We start from the raw sequence: 21342 nt of genomic DNA on the forward strand, positions 1-21342 counted from the left end.
GCGTCCCCCTGCCGCAAAGGCTGCCGGTCCATCGGCGGCGCGGGGGCGGGCGGCCGGCCCGGGGCCCGGACATAAGATGGCGACGGCGTTGCTGGGGAGGCGGCGGCGGCGGTTGCGGCCGTGCGGGCTGTCGCGGAGGGCGGGAGGAGAGCGGCTGTGCCCCGGCTCGCAGGGCGGATAGAGCGGGGCCGGCTCGGCGGAGCGGGGGCCGCCATGGGCTCCCAGGTGCTGCAGATCCTGCGCCAGGGCGTGTGGGCGGCGCTGAGCGGCGGTTGGTACCAGGACCCGCACCAGGGCCCTGGGGTCAACGCGCTGCACCTCTACCTGTGGCTCTTCTTGCTCGGCTTCCCCTTCACCCTCTACATGGTGAGCGCCGAATTCCGAGGGACGCCCGGGGGAACCGTGCCGGGCTGGGCCTCGGGGAGGGCGGGCGGGCGGGCCTTGTGGGGGAGGGAGGCCGCCCGGCTCAGCGGCGGCGGAGAGGCCCGGGGTGGGGGGGCGGTGAGGGGAAGGGGGGGTTGAGGAGCGGGAAGGGCCCCGGGGCCGTCACACGCGCGCCCCCTGCCCGCCGAACCGCTGCTGGGCTGCCCCCCGGAGGGGGAAGGGGGAGCCCCCGGGGCCCTCCCCTGTTGGCCCCCGGCAGCCGCGGTCGGGGCGGCCCGGAATGCGCCCGGGGCTGCGGCGTTTGGGAAGCGGGGATCTGTTACCGGGAAGGTGTGTGTGGGGGGGGTGGGTGGGTGGGTAGGCGCTAGCGGGGCTGCAGTCGCTGGTAGTTCGCCTCCGTGTTTGTTTGGTGCTTTTTTTTATTTGTTTTTTTTTGTTTACTTTTCCTTTAAGACTGGGTATAACTCCACTACAGCTTCCACTGCGGGTCTGCTGGGTGTAGAGGGGAAAGGACAGTTTCTGTAGAAGCTGCCAGATCCAGGCAGTGTTTCTGGCTGGCAGCTCTGTCGCTTTCTCTTCTGACTCTGGAGACTGAGGGAGAGATGTGCTTCAGGGGCCGTCACCTAGAAGTTTATTTGACGATAGTGTAGTGTGCTGGGTGCCAGCGTATCGAGACTGTTATTGACACGAAGTTAGTTTGGTTCTCTTACGTGTATTCAGACTCTGGTGTGCTTGGTTTTGGAGAATTTCTGTTGAATGCAGCATTGTATCTGACACTAGAGTCAAAGCTGTTAAAATTCTAACCTTTAAACCTAGAAACTTACTTGACATTTGGACTTTGAAGGAAATATAGGAGAGGTATAATCACTTGTGAGAACAGGGGGTGGTTTTCTTTTTGCCTGTGCTTTTCTTTCTGTGTAAATTCTTTGTAGTATATGAGATACTGCTGTTTTACTTCAGGTTTCTCAGTAGAAAAGTGTGATACTACTGGGTGTATTGTGACCAGTTTTGATAAGAAGAGGTGGAACGTAATTTGCAAGTTTACCCTGTCCAAATGCCATGCCAAATGAAAATCAAAGCTACCTTCTGAAAAAATGTGTGAATTAAACCCTGGAGGAAAAATTCTACCTGACTGCAGTTGCAGAGAGTGAGAGTTGTGGGGTCAGGTGTTTGCTTTGTTATAAAGCACTTTGTAAGATGGCAGCATGAGACACTTGGTACTAAGAACCAGCTGATGTAGAAGTGGAGGTTACAGCCCTGTATTGGTAATTTTAAATTCATATTACTGTGTCTTGGAAAAGGTAGCTTCAAGGCTTTTTGAAAACTTCAGACTGATGGAAAGGAAACCACAGCCTGAGACAGACTGCTTTTAAAACCAAAATTAGTGTGACAACAGCTAGATAAAACTTGGAACTAAGCAGATCATCTCTGTAAAATCTGTGAATCTCTGTCTCTTTGGAGTTATGCTGAAAGAGGGGATGAGGAGAGTCCTTTTGGTCTCAAATGTAGTTGTTCTTTGGTTGTGTGTGTTTGGTTTTGTTTACATTGAGAAGTACTGTTCTTCAGCTGTGACAGAACAGTCTGTTTAATAAATACTTCCATGCTGAGTAAGCTGTTCATGAAGGTGTGATGAGCTGTATCTTGTGTGCACAGGAGACTTCTGAAGGGGGATGATCCAGGTTATACATAAGGTCTTCTGAGAACCAATAAATCTGCACCAGCATTTCAACCTCTTAAAGCAGCAGTGAAGCTTCAGTTGTCCATACTGTGCAGTAAACTTTTTTCCTGTGCAAATGGAAAAGATGGGCAAAAGCAAGCTGCTTCAGGTTTTGTTGAGGTCAGAGACATTCTCTTGCCACATAGCTCTGGACAAGTTAAAGATGCAACAACAAGTGCCAGCTTCCCTGAGAATAAGTAGAGAGATTAGTCACAAGTTAAAGCAGATTGAATCATATTTGGCTGTTTTCCCTCTTTCCACCCTCTGCAGTTTAAGTGTTGTCTAGACTTAAACTAAACAAGCAGAACCATAATGGTCATCATAGCTTTTTAGCATCTCCTAAACTCTTTTCATAATAAAAAGTAGTAAATGTTGTATTGCTGTAGGACATAGATAAATAAGTAGAATTTACTTAAAAAGTCTTAGGTAATTGTAATCTGAATTCTGAGCATGGCTCACTGGTGTGTAGGAGGGAGTTTCTAAGCCAGCTTCAAATGACTTGTTGCTGGCAGACAACCCTGTGTGTTTTAAAAACAAGTTATATAGAAAGAGTTAGAATGCTGGCAGGTTTTATATTGCTTATAAAACTTCCTCATGTAAGGAATTTGAAGATCATAGTGTTGCTTTGATGCGTTGGGGCCACATTAACTTGTTATTCCCGAGTTGCTTTGTAGCAACAAAGGCAAAAGGATCTCCTAAGAACTTGACTTGCAGATGGCTTTCCAGGCTGAGTGCATTTTACAGTAAGCTAGTCACTTTTTTTTTTTTTAAGTGTTATTTAACCCCCAGCAGGAATGGAACACTTAATCTCTTTTGGATATGGTAATTTGAATGCACTTACTACGTAAAGTCTTGGTTTATTGCACACAGTGTTGCTAATCTTTTGTCTGTGCATTCCTTCTATTGGTCCTGCATTTTCAGAATGGAATCTGGTTGTGGTCCACAAGCAATACCATAAATCTCTGTTGTTAGGATTGATGTGTTGAATTCATGGTGCAAACCAAGTGGAGGAAATGAGCAGTAGAATTCTAGCACTGGATTTCAGCTAACATTGCTTCCTTGGTCCCTCACCAAGAGGGCGTTGTTTTAAGCTCTTCCAGTGGAGGTTTAGGTTAGATATTAGAAAAAATTCTTTACAGAGAGGGTGAGCAGGCATTGGAATGGGCTGCCCAGGGAGGTGGTTTAAAAACCTCTACCCCAGGAAGTTTTTAAGAGACTGAATGTAGCCATGGTATGGTAACCACAGCAATAGTGGATCAAGGGTTGGACTTGATGATCTCAGAGGTCTTTTCCAACCTGGATGATTCTGTGGTTCTGATTCTGTGATCTACCTTCTGAGCTCAGGCTCATGAGGGAGAGGTGTGTACCCTGTGTGAAGGAGAAAAGAGATGTATGCATAACTTTATGTGTATAACAGATCCAGATACTTCTCTCTCATGTGTATTTGTACGACTAACCTGTCCTTCTCAGAAGTGTGTCAGAAAGAGAAGTGCAGAGAATGAGCTGGGGTGTAGAGGAAGAGTAATGTCTGTTTCAGTGAAGTTGTTTGAGTCTGTATTCTTCTATCTGTGGACTGGCAGCATGCGTACAAAAATACTGCTTTCTAGACTAGTGAAATTTGTCTTGTTTGGATATTTGTATTCAGTAACAGACTCAACTGTGCTTATTGATCTGCATATCTGTGGTAAGAGCTGATCCTTGTTTTTACTCTCATCTATAACTCAATTTGGGAGAATGAGGTGTGCTACAGTATGGTGAAACTATGCAACTAAGTTGTAAAATACAGTGGTAGAGTGGGAAAAAATTACCCTGCATACAGAGACCAATGTTGTGCATCAGTGTTGCAAGGGGGAGGGGAAGAGAGGAGGCTGCCAAAGCACTTCCCCTACTCGGAATGCTGTTTCAGCCCCACCACGTGTGCAGGAGGGGGTGAAGTTCTGGCTCCGGCTCTAGGGAAACTTTGCCAGTGACTGAAGAGGAGCCAGGACTGTACCTTGCTTGGGGTGATGGGCTCGTATGTACCTACAGAACTTGTCTGTCAAAGTCAAGCTCATGTAGACAACAGTTCATTTAATTTCCTGACTTCTGTACCAAGTTATAGAAGTAGGTCATGTAAACCTAGCATCATGTGAAAGTCTCTCTCCAGTCAAGTTCCTGAAATAGGTACTGTTTCTTAAACTAAGAGTGTAAGTACTAGGAGTTGGGTGTATGATGAGAATCCTTGGTATTCCACATTGCCCTAGGCCTCAGCTGCTCAAGTTTCATTTTTATACCTTGAAGTTTAGGTGAAAAACTAGAAAATTGAATGTGCTTCATGGTAAGAGGAATTCTAAATTCTAAATACAACTTTTATGTAAGGACTTGCAGTCTGCTCTGAGTTGGGAGACTTTCCTACGAATGTTCTCAACAGGTGATACCTACACATCTCTTTGTGTAAAGAATCTGGCAGCTATTGCATCTGTAGTGTTCAGCTAAAGCTAGGTGTGATCCATATAGTCTGTGCTTCTTTGCAAGTGTGCAGCACAGCCTGTGATCAGTGAAATTCCCCCTGGTTCCTGACAAATGGTTTGAAACATTGACTCAAGATAGTGACCCTTGTAGTTGGAATATTTTAGTTCTCTAAGGAGTAGTCTGGGGTTTCTTTTCTCTTCAAGATTGACTTCTGGACTCTAGATGTACTTAAAGCTTTTTCTACCCACTCTTTTCACAAAAGGTGTGCTGTGATACAGCTGAGCTAATAGCCTGCAGCTTCCAGAAGGTACAGTCCCACTCCTCAGCTGTGCATTCCTGCATCTTGCCTTTGTCCACGTGAACAGTGTGGATTTCATAAGTTGCCTTGAAAGGTTAAAATTTGGAAAGTAACTCCTGAGGGAATGGTGGTAGAAAAATCATTGTCCTTTCCCTCCCCCTCCATGTTTGAGAGTATTACTTAACTTCCCTTTAAGATTTAGGGAAATAACTTTCAGCTAGGAGTTTCTCATGATTGTGTTTGTTTAGCTGTTAGATAACTGAAGTTTTCAACAGAATATAATTAGAACAAGTTTTTTGTTTGGTTTTTTTTTGGGGGGGGGGGTTTGCATGGTCATGTTTAGCTCTTTCTCTTACAAGAGCTTCAGTTGTGACTACTCTTCAGTGTATGCTTTCTTTTGGTGTTAATAGAAGTGAAGTAAAATGGAATGTGCTCTGGATCTGAAACTAGCCAGTGTCTGCTAACAAGTTCTAACCTGAGGTTTTTTAGTCTGCTGTGCTCAGTAAAAATGCTTCAGGACTTGTGAGAAGAACTGAAATGAGATGTAGCTGCAGATTTGCAGGACTCAGATTTGTATTCCAGTCTTGAAGATGGTATTGTGTGATGTTGTAAAATGTCAAGCATGGTTTAAAATACTGCTCTCACTTTGACTTGGCTTGTGGACAGAAGACCCTAAATGGAAGTTGAATGTTTCTAAGTTTGGCAAAGAAAAACAGAAGGCTCCAGTGGTTTAGGTTAGGTTGCAATAACTCTTCTTCTTGAGGCTGGAATGCAGATTAGTTGCTGGTACCATGTGTACCTCAGTGTGAGACGTAGTATAAAGGATGATGAGACTGCAGAGAATGCCAAACATGCTAAAATTTCTTCTATTCCCAGAGTATATGCCCCATCCAAAGGAGAGTAACCACTAATGAGTACAAAGAAATAAATGTAGCAAGTTACCCTGTTTTTAGGTTTCTGCAATCCTGTGGAAACAGAATGTGAGCAAAAAACACCCTTTCATTTTTATTGGGTTTTGCTGCAAGTTTTGTGAGTAGTTTTACCTTTTTCCCCATTTCTTCCTCAGAGTTTTTATTTGAAGAACAGGATGTGCAGATTGTGCATCCCACAAGATAAGCTGGATACACTGTGTGGCCTCTCTGCTGGCAGGATGAATGGGAGAAATTGAAGAGCTGTATAGGGATATCTTTTATAGAGAAACCAGCTCTTGTCATCTAGTGTTAAAGTGGGTCTTCTGGTAGTGTCTTGTGAACACTGTGTGTTTGTAGAGGAGAGGATATTTGAAGTTGTGTCTATAATTGGGTAGAAGACTGCTTAGCAGGTACAGGATGCTCATAGTTTTACCAAAGATAACAGCTGCCTCTCCAATTCTTGGAAGTGGAAGCACCAAATTTCTTGAGGAAAACCCTTGTGGTTGCTTCAGGGCTGTATGCATGCCATTAGCATTATTGTGACTCAGTTTCTGACTGATGCTGGGTTTAAAATAGCTTTGTTTCTTTTTTCTCCTCTTGAGGTGGTACTTGGTAAGTGAATCTTGATGCCCATTACTGTTTTGCCCAGCTCAGCATGCAGTACCTAAGTTAGCATATCTTGGCTTAGCTTGCCTGTCCTACTTCAAATGCTGTATTAGGTGTTGACTTGACTTGTTTTGGAGGAAAAAGTAGGTTAAACCTGATCTCTTTAAGCAGAGAATCTTAATAGGTAACCTGCCTCCTGATTGATTCCAGACTCAATTATTTACACTTGTTTGGCTTTGGAAATGTCATATTGATTATTTGTTTTTCCTTACTGACAGAAAATAAGCAGCAAAATTAAGGGTTGGTTTTGTTCTGAAGTGAACAGTCAATACGGTATTTACACATGTTTATTCTTTTATTTCCTTTATTAGTAAAATATTTTGTACTTGGAAATACCATCTAACACTTTTTGCTAAACCCATGGCTTAAATTGTGTGATAAGCACTGCCACTTCTTGTAGGACTAATAAGCTCTGGAACATGGAGAAGTACTAATGTCCTGGTCACATCTTTTAAGCAGCTAAAACTAGCTTTATGTGCAGAGGGCTCTTTGTCAAGTTCTTCAGTCATGTTACATTTCTGTTGGGATTTTGATCACCATAAAGACTTTTTTCTTGCAGTGGTCTGTGTAGGAAGGGAGACAGTGTTTGAAACACACTGGAACTCTCCTTAGCCTAGGAGGTCTAAGTTCATTTATTCTTCTCATCTACTAAATTGATGTTTGTGCTGAGTAACATAGTTTATTGTTGTATGTCTCTGTATGTAGATGTATATTTATGGCTGTGAGAATTTCAGATCAAATTACACCCTCAGTGGGGTAAAAGATAGTGATACAGTAAAATATTTCAGAATATAGATTCTTGTTGCTTTAAGGTAAGTGTTCTACTTGTAGAAGATTAAGCATAAAGATCTCATTTTGTTTAGTGACTGCCCAGGGAAATGTCAAAATTACAAATGAATAAAAGATGAATTAGAAACCTTGAAGTGAAATCTGAAGTTGAACCAGTACTCTGAACGTTTCTTGTAACTAGCTATTAGTCCTCACTCAACAATATCTGCTGCTGAAGTGGTTGATCTGTAAAAGCCATATGTGCCTCAGCAAAAGTTGCATGAGAAGTCCTAGCCCTGGAATTTCAAAAGTTTAGTTCAGGACTGAGCAGGTAGGGAAAACTTGGATTTTGTGGTAATATCCAGATATGCAAGAGTAGTTGTTGAAAGCTGAGAATCCAAGTCAAAACAGCTATGTTGGGTTGATGAGTAGGTTTTCTCCTGTCTACCTTGCTGTCACACATCAATTTTTTCCAGAAAGGACTTGGTACTGTGTACTAGCTCTGAAATAAACCCTGTGCATGGTTTGGTTTTCAAGTTGTTTAAAATCTTCCCATCTTGTTATGAATAAAAAACCTAATAAAAATACTGTGTGACACAAAATAATGCTGTAACTTTTAAGTTTCCTGGTCTAGGTTGTACGTTTCAGTAGCCTGGAAGAGCAAACAAGAGTTGAATGTGGCTCTTGAGCTCTGGTGATAGATTTATGTAGCATCCTGTAGTATCTTGTAGTCCAGCTGTTCCTTCTTTTTATTATTTATTTTTATTTTATTTTATTTTTTTAAATGTTGTTAGTCTTTCTATCTCCACACAAGGTTTGGCTCTAGGGATGCACGTTTAAACCCTCATTTTTAGTATAATATTTTCTGTATGGAATAAACAGCTAAACTCTAGATAGCTTTATGTATTCTTAAAAATATTTGCCCTTGTGTTCATTTACTCTTTCTTACTCTCTTTTGACAGGCCCTCCCTTCTTCCATGATGATAGTAGCTGTCTACTGCCCGGTGATAGCAGCTCTCTTTATTGTTCTGAAGATGGTGAATTACCGTTTGCACAGGGCACTGGATGAGGGAGAAATTGTGGAAAGGAATGACAGTGAGCATATGGACAGAGGTGCAAAAACAGAACAAAGCAATGTTTCAGCCAAGAGGAAAGACAGCAATGGGCCCAGGTAAGGTGTCTGCTGATGTTTGTGTACTTCTTCAACTGATAAACAGGTCTGTCTTCAGCAGATGTGGAGCTGGAATGATGGCTGAATTAAACACAGATGGAGGCTTCTGTAATTCTCCAAGGCTGTTAAGTCTGGGCTTTAAAAGCTGACTTCTGGATGTATTGGGTTTGAAATGTTGTGACTCATGTTAATTTCTTGAACAAATATTTAAAATGCGAAGCACTGAAACAATTAGCATGGAAAATGGTGTGTAACTAAATACTAATGAACACAACCAGTACAAAAACAGATAGAGTTTTAAAAACATTCTATGTGCTGAGTCTTTTATCACTAAAGGAATATCTGATAGAGTTTCAGTTTGCTTAGTTTTGCAAAAGCAGGAGTCAGATGTAATGCCAGTCAGAGCCTTTCTTCAGCAGAACACTGTCATACCAATTTGGAAATTCTGAAACTGTTCAGCTCAGTAATGAAGTTCATGATTTGGAAGTACTGTCAATAGAGGATATTGCTTTCACAGGTCTTGCTGTTGTCAGCATTAAAGAACCCAGAGGTTCTCCTCCTCTGACCAGACTATTTGGAGAAAGGAGAGCAAAATATGACTCATCAACAAGGCCACCCTCACCAGTCTGATCACTGTGGATGTGTTAAACTCTATTATCAAAGTCTCTGTCTGGCTTCAGCTAATTGAGGCCATCTTCAGGGTTAGAATGCATGAAATACATCAACCTTGCATTGGCTTTTAGAGAAGACCTCTTGCCTGAATTTCTGGTACTGTGGCCATGAATAGTATTCAAAGGGAGGTAATGAGTGTACTAAATATTAAAATGTGGCATGTGCTTCATTAAAATAAAACACCAAAACACGAACAAACCACCAAACAAACCCGAAACTTTCACATGGACACATGCTATAAGGAAATGTGGTTTTAATAAGCCTTTTAAGTCTGTTCCTTAAAGAAAGGAAGTGATAAAATGATGTTCTGTAAAATGTTCAGCCTGGAAGTAAAATGACTTCATTGTGCATATGGGGTACCTTCTCATAAGATGGGTCTTCAGTTCTTCTGTATCTTCTTTTGGCTCAGGGAGTGTATTGCTAACAAAAAGTGTCTTGGGTTCCTTCAGAGTTGATATTCAGTGACATCTTGTATCAATCTTTTATAACCTGACCCTTTTTCCATGTTGTGTTTGGTAACTGAACCTGCTCATTTTAACTGTGACTCCTTTTAGATCCTACACCTTACTAAAACTGGATTGAGCTATTTTGGCAGAATGCTTGCCTACATGTACATTAATGCTTACTCTGCTAAATAAAATTTGTGAAACTGAACTAGTGGTCTGTCCTGTTTCAATACAACCTTGCTAACACATGATTTAGCTGTGATCCTTAGATGTTTTTTCCTTTTTTTAAGCTATGTAGCTTTGCTTCCAAAACAGTAGCCAAGACTTGGCAAGGGACTTCTTTCTACTAGTACTGTGAATAACTTCTGGTTGTTTCAGAAGTTGTTTTGTCTAAGGAGCAGTTGACGTGGGACAAGTTATCACATTGTAAGCATTTGTGAGCTTGGAAGTAGAGGTTAGTTTGCTGTGTGTCCTCCTTGCCAACTAAAGTTTCATTAACTTTTATATGATCCTTGTTCCCACTTTCAGGTCTCTTAACTAGAACTGGGAACAAGGTCAATGCAGAAAGTACGGAGTTACTTTTTGGTAAGTGGGATGTACAGTATATACTAATCTTTGCCTGGAAGCTTACAAGAACTCTGGGATAATATTCAAGCCAGTGTAGGGGATGTAGAATGAGTTTAATATTAAGTTCTCAGCTTCCTAGTAAGTTAAATCAGAACACAAATAAATCTGTCTGGGAAGAAAGTGTTTATGTAGGGGTGTTGTTTTGTTTTTTTTAAACTCTGCTCCCTAGCATAAGGTATGTGTAGAGGAGATAAAGCTGACATAGTACCTTAAATATTTGCATAATAGGAGTATTAGTATTGGTTTTGATAGTTTAGGCGACAGTATGTGCTACCAAATAAACACATACAGGCAGTTTTGTGTTCAGAGCTGTCCTAGAGTTTTCACCCTCCCCATCACACACCCTCTCTGGGACCACTTTAATATGGATATTTTTGGAGACTTAAGCAATAGTCTGGTTTTTGTTCAAAAGTTGTGTTCAGGATTCTGTTTAGCTTGTAAGAACTGCTGTTCTTTATGAAGGTGTTTTATCTGCAAAGTTGTGCTTTCAGGTATCTGACAGAAATGATGTGCTGTTGTTTGTAGGTTTATACAAACTGCTCGTGTATCTTTGGTTCACAGTGGTTTGGGAATAGGGTCTTACTGTTCTGTAAGAGAGGCCGTGTTTATTTTTTTCCTCATCCTCTTTTGTAAAGGTGGGAATTGTCAGTATTTTAGAAAGAAGTCTTGGAATTAAGATAGGAATGTGAGTTGTCTATCTTCTAGTGCAGTTGCTGGTTTTGTACCTAAAGGAGTGGTGTTCTAGTAATGCCTCTGTGAGGTTTCATGAGAACAAGTAATGAGGATAGAGGCTCCCAATCTTACATCAAAAGGTAGAAGCAATAATGCAAGCATAATCTTTGTTTGGCTGTCAGGGGACCCACATAGATAACTTAAAATACTGAAGTCAGTCTTGCTTCTGGGGGATATGACTGTCCTTTCTTGTGTCAAATACTGCCATGGTTCCAAGTATCATGATGTCACCATGGTGCCTGGTGACGTTGCTGTTGCTGATCTCCACTAGCATGGGTGTGTTGTAGTCATGATGTTATGTGAATTTCACATACACTCCTACAAAATAAAACTGACAGTTGGAGATTGGAGCTTTCTGATTTGTTGCATCTTTGACTTACCTTCAGTCTATTTAAATGTATGAGCAAAATGAATAGATGTGCAAATAATCCCTGTAACTTTTACCCTGCCTTTGATATTTCTTCTTACAGTTTTCTATGGCTGGCAGACCTGTTCTTGAGCTTGGAGTTGATTTTTGTTTTTGACTCTGTAGTTAGTGGTTCAAGCTTTACAGAAGACCTCATAATAACTTGAAACTGTCCTGGCCTAGCAGCTGCAGTACATGCTGTGGTCCTGTGTTTTGAGAGCAGTTTTCTCTCTAATCCTGCTGTTTTACTTGAAGAGTAAGAACAGAAGAGAGTGTTCAAAAGTGGAGACTAAAACTCCTCCTCTGCTTTGTCCTAAATTCAAAATTGATCATTCCAGCTTCTCTCTGGAAGTTCTAGTCCAAATACCAGATTTCTTTAATCAGTCAGCCTAAGTCAGGTTGTAAACTATTGAATTCATGTAGACTTGCAGCCTCTGCAGACTTCTGGTGAGTCTGACATAGTAATGTAAGGTAGCTACAGACAGTAATCTTAGACAAGACAGTTACTAATAATTAAAATACTAATTTCAGTTTGGTTTGTGCAGTCTCTGAATGCCTCTTGCTCTGCTATCTCTGCTGCAAGTAGCTGGATATCATTCATTCAGTTGTCTTGATTTGTAGAGTAATTAAAGTGTTTTTTTTTTCTTGCAAACCAGAAGGTATGGCACTTGCTCTGAGGTGTGAAGTCAGGAAACTGAGAAACTGATTGTAGAGCTTAATAACAGAAAGGAATGGCCACAGCACTAGCAGAAAATGGATCCTAAGGATTCTGTGTGTTGTAGTCCAGTTTCTTATGCATACACGATCAGTCCTAGAAATCCCTACTTCCTGCAGCTTGGATTAGTTGTTGTTTGTTAGTAGCTTTTGTTAATCCACTGGTTTGTGTGTGCTGACACAGCAGACAGCAGCTGTGATGGGTGGTGGGGTTGGGTTGGGTTGTTGCTCATATTGCTGTTTACTTTCAGATAAAATTGTCTCCTTCTCCCACCCTGGCTAACTACCTAGTTCTGTGCATTAGAGCTGATTCACACTGACTTATTTTCCTATGTCATAGGGCATACTTTAATCCTATGCAGTGTTTCAGAATTAATTATTTAAAGAAGAAAGGAATCTCATCTTTTTGGGAAAGGCATTCTTTGTCATACTGGTGGTTGTCATCATTATATATGCTGAATTTCAACATTAAGTGAGAATTTTTCAGTTTAGCCTTTACCTTCATATTGTGTTCTTATGTGTTATTTTTAACAATGAGGAATACTTTATTTGGCAGGTGAAAATGATTTGAAGCTGAATTCTGTATGTTTTTTCCTTAACCTGCTTTTGCCTTAGCATAATCCATACTCTGAGGTCAGGTCTGTAAACAGCCATCAGTAAGAGCATGGTTATGTCTCAGTGCTGAGCTGTGGTGGCTTTTCACTATCATAATTGTTCAGTTAGCTCATGGCTGGTTGTCTCACCTTCTATTTAGTGAAATAATCCTCAATTCATCTTTTTTTTTTTTTTTTCATCCCTTAGGTGTTTAGGGGCTCTGGAGGATCTAGAATGGTTCCCAAGGTTGTACCTTTACACCTCTGAGATGATGATAGCTTGAAATGTCACATATGTCATATATTACAAAAACTATTAGGTGTTGGTTTTACTGCTTAAGAGTCTTCCATGAGACTGCCTGGCTATTAAATCTTGCAGTGCTTATGTCCATTTCAGTCCCCTTCTCCAGAGGGGCATTATCTTTAGTTCTTTAGTCCAGCTGAAGAAAGGTTGTTCTCTGAGGTATGAAGTTAGTAAACAGAAACTGAAACAGCTGGAGTTTTCTCCAGTAACATGTTGGAGTGGACTTCCCACAGCTCTGAATCATTGGTTGTTGGGAGGCAGTTGTTTATCCGGGAATGAGCAGGGAGTGTCAGTGTCAAATTACACTGCAGTTACTTCTTCTGAGAAGTCTGATCAAGATGGTTGATGAGAACTGTATTGGGAGAGGAAAAAAGATGCCTCCACTTCTTCTTTGCAGTGAACAACCAGTGCTAGGTTGGATTCCTGAGCTGTAGTCCACAACTCATTTCACACTCTGTAGTTATCATGGAGAGGCCCAGCTTGCTTTTGTTTCATAAATACCTGCTTTGACAAGCTGAGTTATGAATTATGTTAAGGTGAGGTCGATTAGAAAATATTTTCAAACCAATACTTATTAATCATAAGAGTGAATTAATCAAAGAGTGAAATTGCTAGGGTGTAATTATATACCTATATAGAGATATATGTAGTATTTCAAAATATTTCTTGATAGGGCTTGCAGATTTTCTGAAAGGAAGTTATTTTTTGGTAGAAAGAAATGGTTTTATCCCTGGGAGAGCCTTTCCAATAACTTGTACTAACAGTGTGTGTCTTCACTGGTTCATCCATCCTTACTTTTGCTCCTGGAAAAGATCTGGTAATATTGCCTTCAGTCAGAGTCCTTTCCCTGCTCTCTGTAAGAGTTCTATTTAGTACTTTTTCTGTTGGTTGTTTTCTGAGAATAGTATTCGGGCAGATGGTCTCAAAGTCACATGCATGTATGTACAGACCATTTCATATGGAAATCATTTCAAAATGTGTTGTAGCTCCTAAGTCTGCTGGCTTTGTTGGCTGGTGACAGTGGACTTTAACATTTGAGCCCTTGATGCTTCAAAAGGGAAAAAAACTGTTTTGAATCTGCACTCGGCATAGACAGACAAACTTAGGTTAAACTGCTAGGTTAATGTTTTGGTTTTGTTTTTTTATGTTTTGCTCAGTGACCCTGGTGGAGGGATTGAGATGTCAGAGTTCATACGAGAAGCAACTCCCCCTGTTGGCTGTAGCTCACGCAATTCTTACGCTGGGATAGATCCAAACAATCAGGTAAGAATTAAAACTACTGCAGTTGCTGCTTTAGTGCTGCTGGCTTGGTAATCTGTAAAGTACTCTTTGATTTTTATTTTTTTTTCTTATTACTTTACCTTTTTTTTAAAAAAAAAAAAGTATTTGGATAAAAATTTGCCTTCCTGCATTTTTTTACTGCTTTATTAGAATGGCATTGCACTCTCCCAGCTGCAAGGGCTCTTGTCCATCTCACCCGGTGCTCGTTTTAGAAATTACTGCATTTTGTAAGGCAGCCAACTGTCCTGACAGAAAGTATTCCCTTTTGCTCAGGTAGCTTTCTCCTGATTTAGTAAATCAAAGTGGCTCAGAGCATGATCAGATGATTACCAAATTCCACTGTGGTGGTCTTCCCTCTTCTTTTGGGTATCAGTGAGCTGTTAAATAGCTCAAGCTGTAACTTCATCCTAATGTTCTGGCTTTGTTTTCCTCCCTTACTTTTGCTTAATCTGTAGTTTAGATGCTTAATTCGCAAACTCAAGCTGTGTTGAATTTGAAAAACTTCTGTGAAGTCATCTAGAATGTGTCCACTGCTTATTATATTCTGCAATTCTAAATAGCTTTCTGAGTTATTCCGAGTTCAGTTGATCTGCAGTCAAATGTTAATTTGTTAAAGTACAAAGCAAGATAAACTGGTTAGAAATTGAAGGACTAAAACATTTTGGGATTTTTTTTGTTTGGTTTGGTTTTTTGGGGGTGTGCGTGACCAACCTCTGCAGAATCTTTAGCATTTTGGGACCTAACAGGGAGTGATAGAACAATAAGTAGGGGGCTGCTGTGCACTAGATGGAAGCACGGAAGAACTTGGCTTACTGGATTTAATGCTACTTCATTATGCTCTAATTACCTTGTCATTTCACTGGGAAGCTGTTCTGTTCCCTGCTATTCTGCTAGATTCATGTATTGAAGTTACATAGTGCAGTTCCTTCTGTTTGGGGCTTGTAACATTTAGCAGTCATGGCATCTCTTAGCAGTCTGTATGAGGTTAAGTAGGCTGGTGGCCAGACTGTAAGGTTATGTTGACAGTAAGCAACAGAGAATTATATTAAAGTTACAGAAGCAATTTTTGACTAAAGTGGAAGTCCCTGTTGAGGCATGGCAATATCAAGCCTTGCATTAGCTTTCGGGCAAATGGAGTGCAGTGTAGCTAACATTTGCTGTTTTATTTGAATTATGCTGGTTATGTATATAGTTCTCTAAGAGGTTTTCTCCTTCTGAGGAGAGTAGGTATTTGGTAGAGTTTAAAGGAATAAAAGTGGCAGTCCTTGTAGGAAGACAGAACTGGGCTGGGGATCCTGTTTATTTGTCTGGTCTTTGGGAAAACCTGTTCCGAACATGATCACAGCAGTTTTAATGTTAAAGCATGGGAAGAAAGTCTGTTCTCTCCTGTCTGCTTTATTGCTGACAGTCTTAACACAGATAAAGCTGCTATGAACACAGGAGTGTAGTGTTTTTTAAGTGTTTATGCTGACAGCATTAGGGTTAGCCCTGAGAATGAATGTGTAGTATCAAGAGAGTTTACAAATCGTAATCATCCGAGTTCTGTTCATATTTTTGTGAAATAGTTTTCTGATGCTGATGCATTTGCATGTAGCTACATCAGTCAGCAAGGCATGGTGCAGAGAGAGGGGGGAAAAAGGGTTTGAATATGACAAAATGGCCAACTGAAAGTGTGCAGTGAAGAAAAGTTCCAGCTGCTTTTTTTGCATTACATGTAGCAAAGCAATTGTCTGTAGTATGGCTGAAAAAAATCTGCAGACTTCAGATTTGCTGCTGCTTATAGACGAAGAATGGTAGAACTATGCTTTATTTACCCAGCACCATTTGAACTAGGGAAAATAGCATCCCAGTAGTATTCAGTGTAACTTTCATGTGCTTGATTAGATTTTTGCCTTAGAGTGCTCCTCCTCCTATTTTATTTCTGAGTGCTTTTATTGAACACACACATTTTTGTGTGTGTCCAGAGTTCTTTGGACAGGAAATATTTTAAGTTTTCTTTAACACTCTTAAAATAATCCACTGCAGTTTACAAGGCTATATATGAAGACAGACTGCCCCACCTAAATGACTTGCTAGTTTTTGGGATAGGAGGCACATGGCTGCTTAGTGAGCCATGAATATGGCAGAAAAGCATCGTGAGATTGAGATGTGATTGTAACTATTACCCAAGAATAGATCAAGGAATACTGCAGTTTTTCACTAACCATTTGAGGTAACTACAGTCTGTTTACAGTTATTAGTTACTATGACAGACCTGGAAACTACCTCTAGTAAAATATCTTTCCCAATGGGAGCAGGTTCTGGCTTCAGCTTGGTCTTAGCTATGTTCAAATCAGGTTTTATATTAAAATGGTGTTTCTTTAAGTGTTTTAGGCAGAAGTAATCACTGCATTAAAATTCAGTTTTACAGGCAGCAATCAGTAGTGTTACCACCACACTTGGTAGTCTGTTTTCATGTTAATATTTTCAAGGCAAATTCCTAAATTAGAATCTTTTAAAAACTTGGCATAGTAAAATCTCCAGATATATTTAATATAAAATGGGGTAATGCAGGGGTATGGTTGGATGCATTAAGTACTTGCTTTGTCATCAGTTTGCAGTGGAAACACTGAGTCAAAGTATTTTTGTGCCTTTGAAAACCTCTCCTAGGTATATAGGCAAATGCATGCATTGCAGTTATAGGAAATGACAGCTGAGTAATTTGTGAAAGTCTGCAGCTTTTTACATAATTTCCTCTTTCTAGGTTGGGATCTGGGCTATCTCGTCTGGGAACAGCAGCAACATCAAAGGTGAGATTTTTGGCTATTTCTTAAAATTACCTCTCAGTAGCACTTCAGATCACTGTTTGTTCACTATGCTTTATCCAAATACTGTCCTTAGTTTAATCTTTCAAACACTTTTTTGTGAGCTAAGTACAGCATTTACTAATTGGAAGAAGTCTTCCTTGCAGTTTGTAAGTTATGTGCCCAAAACACTAGGGGGGGCTTACCCTGTTTCCTGTTAACAGGTCTGTTGTAAATGCAGAGACAAGGGGTTGGTTGGAGTGGACTCTTCCCTACTCTTTCAAATCCTGTGCAACCAGCTGCACTTCTGGTATTGTATTTTAATAATTTAATTCATTTCTGCGCTGCCGGCATCTAGCAGAAGTGTTTTCTGGGACAGTCCTTGTGCACTTCCTCCTAGATGGAAAGGTAATTTATTTGTAGTATGCTAAGTAGCTATCTTGTAACATTTATTAAGCCAGTGGTAAAACAAAAGGAAATGAGATGTGAATTTTTGTCACCTTCCTGTTTTTTTCCCTTACCTTTTTAATCTCCATAAGTATTTTGTTACAATCTACTCATTATTATTGGCAACCATGCAGAGGGAAACATCCAAATAGTTACACTTTAAGCAAAAGAGATTAATCTTTATTTCCTCTGGGTTCTGTGACAAATACTTTTCCTAGTTCTTCTACTTTTATATACAAAGTAAAAGAAATAAGGTAGGCACTATCTGTCTCTCAAACATAAGGGCACAATCTTGTAATTGTAATTATTATTTTCTTTCAAATGAAGAGATAAAGGAACAGTTTAATGACGGGTGAGAAATCTGCAGTGTGTGTAGTTGTATGTGTTTAATACTTTGAGCACTAGTACTCTTCTTTTCTTAAATTCACAGGAGATACTGACACTGCAAGACTCTGATTGATATCAGTTTAAGTCTTGGCCAGAGTTCCTAGCCTGTGTAAAGAAGGAGATGAAAAGAACAAGGTAAAAATTTCATCCTTCCTGCATATTAAGCATGGTGTTTTGTACCAAAGACCCTTTGCTTAACATGCTAAGTAAATTCATGCAATTCTTGATAGGGTGTGTAGAAAGGGTATTCTTGAAGCTGTTTCCATTTAATTACTCTAAGTTCCTGGGGTGGCATACTTTTTTTTTTTTGGAGTGTGTTCTTGTTCTGGTATCTTCCACCAGATAATAAATATTTTCCTTTCTTCCTCACATGTTCTCTAAATGATCTCTCTCCTACTGTAAGTGTCCTGGTAGTCACAGACTTCAGTGTAGACTAATTTGTTTTGCTTTCCAGTACAGCTAAGGGAATTTCTTGAATCAGGGCATGCTTTTCTGTTACAGTAAGTAGCCCTGCACCATGGCTCTGTTTTCAGAGCCATATTAATCTTCTAACTTAAGCTGAGTTCTTGTAATTGTTTTTATCTAATATGTAAGGATACGCTAGCTTGTATTTTTCAGTTGTCCAATTTTGTTTTAGTTCTCATTTTTAAATCAGCTGTATTGCCAGGGAAAAAATCCACTCAGACTAAACAGCATAAAATGCTGGGAAGTCTTTTTTTAGTGATTTTTGAAGTATCTGGCGATGAGCAGGAAGTTAGTTGTGGGATATCTATAGCTCATTTTGGCCAGTCTAATCAGCTGGTAGGTTCCTTTCAGTTAGTGCTGTGTGATTCAGTGCAGAAAGTGTTTCAGAGGATTACAGGTGGTTGTGCCATTGTTAATAGTAGCAGGATTCCACTACTTTCAGATGAGTAATGGAGCTGTCTGTGATATCTCTCAGTTACTTAAATACAGAGAAATCTAGCAGTTTTCATCTTGTAACTGGCCCCCCAGATCCTCTGTTTTTAGTCACAGTACCAAAAAGGAAAGTAGCCTGACTTCCAGTGCCACCTCCAAGTGGACACTTTTACAGGAGATAGCTCTTGCTCAGAAAAATTGTTTCCCATCACAAGCTAACAGTAATTTACTATCCTCATGGTTTCCTTTAACAGCACCAGTTTTAGAGGTATAATGTCAATTTAAAGACAGCAGCAAGTACTTGTTCTTTCTGTAAAACCAGAATTCAACAGTGTTCAGAAGAACCTACAGTAACTTTGTAGGGAGTTTCATTATAGTGCCATTAAACCTGTTCCAGTACTAACTGTGAGCTTACTTGGTATCTGGCAGGAAAGGTGATTGGTTTGGGTTTGTTTTGGGTTTTTTTGTGTGTGATTTCAAAGTTAATGGGATTTATTTAATTTTAAAATTTATGAAAACGGTTTGCTTATGTGTAGGAAATAAAACAAGGCAGGGTACTCTTTTATAATTAAGAAACTTTGGGATACATAAAAACATAAGGCCTCACACACACACACACGAGCAAGTGAGGTGGTTTGGGGCTTGTCAGAATTGTGTTTTATTAGCTGCTAAGATTAAGCTGGTGTTGATGACTGCTTTTTTATAAAAAAAAAAGTCTGTCAGGCTTGCCCAGATGCTAGGAAATCCTTTAAATGGTAATGTGATGCATTGCACTTAGAAATGGATTTGTTAGTTTATTTACCTTATCTGATATGAACAAGCAGTTATAAAGTAGATTGCATAAGTAACATGAATGTTCTACATGAATATTTTTGAATGTGTTTTTCAACAGATTTGGCAGCGGATCGGAAGCTTTTTCGTCTGGTGTCGAATGACTCCTTTGTCTCCATCCAACCTTCAATATCCTCTGGACAGGATTTTCCAAGAGACAACAGTGACAGAGTGTGCCTCTCCAACAGCCAGCTTGTGGACCAGTCTAAAAGCGGTGCATGTGACACAGAAGTAGCTTCACTTGTAACTCTGCATTCTCACTCCTATAGGAAGGATCACAGACCACGTGGTGTACCAAGGACTTCTAGCTCTGCTGTCGCTTTTCCAGATGCTTCACTGAATGACTTCCCTCTCTATCAACAAAGACGAGGACTAGATCCTGTCAGTGAGTTAGAAGCTTCCAAGCCCCCTTCTGGATCCAGGGAGTCCTTGGCTGAGAACTCTTGCATTTCAGGAGTTTTTTCAATTAGATGACATTTTGAAAAGTAGTAGCCCTCAACCGTTGGCAAAGAGTGGGAAGAGCAAATCTTTGAAAGCAGACAAAAGCGTGGACAGTCTGAGAAGCCTGAGTACTAGAAGCAGTGGTTCAACAGAAAGCTACTGCAGTGGGACTGATCGTGACACTAACAGTACCATCAGTAGCTATAAAAGTGAACACACTAGCTCAACGCATATAGAAAGTGTGTTGTCAGAGCACGAGGAGGAATCTCCTAGAGAAGAGAAAAAGGATGGTAAGAAAAAGGATTGTGGTATTGACTCGGAGGATGACAGTAGCTCTACTACTGACAAAAGGACTAGTAGCGAAAGGACTGCTGTGGAAGTGAGCACTCACAGTGGTGTTCAAGAGGTAAAGGGTTCTAATGCATCTGATGAGATGCACAGTCAGAAAGGTCTTGGTGCCTCTGCTTCAGAAGAGGCCAATAAGAACCCACATGCCAATGAATTGACTACACAAGCTGATAGGCCACCTGGGAAGGCTGCTGAACAGAGAGATGAGCAGAGTGAGAAACTAGTTGTGTTAGTAGAATCAAGAGCTTCTAAAGAGACGAGTGGAAAACAAAAAGAAGGAGATGTTCGACCAAAATCTTCTAGTTTAATCCATCGAACAGCCTCTACCCACAAGTCCAGCCGGAGGAGGACAGGAAAAAAGCGGGCTAGTAGTTTTGATTCCAGTCGGCACAGGGAATATGTCCCCTTCCGAGGTGTATCTGGTACTAAACCTCACAGTGCTGTGTTCTGTCACGATGAGGACTCCAGTGATCAAAGTGACTTGAGCAGGACATCAAGTATGCAGTCAGCTCACCAGTTCAGCAGTGATAGCTCTTCCAGCACCACCTCCCATTCATGCCAGTCTCCTGAGGGAAAGTACAGTGCTCTAAAGACCAAATATAGTTCTAAAGAACGTGGGGGCACAGACTCTGAAAATATTCACAAAACACACGTAAGCTCTGAAGGAATTAGCAAAAAACGGTCTACACGTCGGACTTCTAGCACAAACAGTGCCAAGAATCGTGCCAGAGTGTTAAGCCTGGACAGTAGTACTGTAGCTTGTTTAAATGACCCAAGTTGTCTCATGGCACCAGGTAACATAAAACAGTTAACCACTTCGAAATCAGATTTGGAAGCCAAAGAGGGAGAGGTGCTAGATGAGCTATCTCTGTTGGGAAGGGCTTCACACTTAGAGTCAGTCACTCGTTCTAGGAATAGTTTACCAAGCCAGGCTACGTTTCCTGAAGGGGAAGAGCAAGAATCAGCAAGTGGAGGTAAGTACATGACCCTGCCAGAAGTACTTTGCCATGTTTTGTTAATAAATCTGGTATCCATGACTTATGGTACCACTGTACTTGAACGTCTTC

At 40.6% G+C, this 21342-nt stretch overlaps 2 protein-coding genes across 2 annotated transcripts in view; both read left to right on the forward strand.

Annotated features, from left to right (window-relative positions):
- The first annotated feature begins 163 nt into the window (after positions 1 to 163).
- Positions 164 to 19889, forward strand: LOC115598482 (pecanex-like protein 1). Its single transcript, XM_030452660.1, has 6 exons — positions 164 to 366; positions 8158 to 8366; positions 14018 to 14123; positions 16885 to 16930; positions 17802 to 17893; positions 19548 to 19889. Exons 1-5 carry the CDS (start codon positions 214 to 216, stop codon positions 17825 to 17827), a joined length of 540 nt encoding a protein of 179 aa, XP_030308520.1. The 5' UTR covers positions 164 to 213; the 3' UTR covers positions 17828 to 17893; positions 19548 to 19889.
- The window catches only part of PCNX1 (pecanex 1), a 70438-nt gene continuing 68484 nt past the window's right edge, over positions 19389 to 21342 (forward strand). The window contains exons 1-3 of the mRNA XM_030451799.1: positions 19389 to 19410; positions 19548 to 19729; positions 19881 to 21249. Of these exons, the coding sequence (XP_030307659.1) occupies positions 19389 to 19410; positions 19548 to 19729; positions 19881 to 21249 (1573 nt within the window). The remainder of the gene's footprint in view (positions 19411 to 19547; positions 19730 to 19880; positions 21250 to 21342) is intronic.

The sequence above is a fragment of the Calypte anna genome, chromosome 5A, assembly GCF_003957555.1.
Source record: "Calypte anna isolate BGI_N300 chromosome 5A, bCalAnn1_v1.p, whole genome shotgun sequence".
Classification (NCBI taxonomy): Eukaryota; Metazoa; Chordata; class Aves; order Apodiformes; family Trochilidae; genus Calypte; species Calypte anna.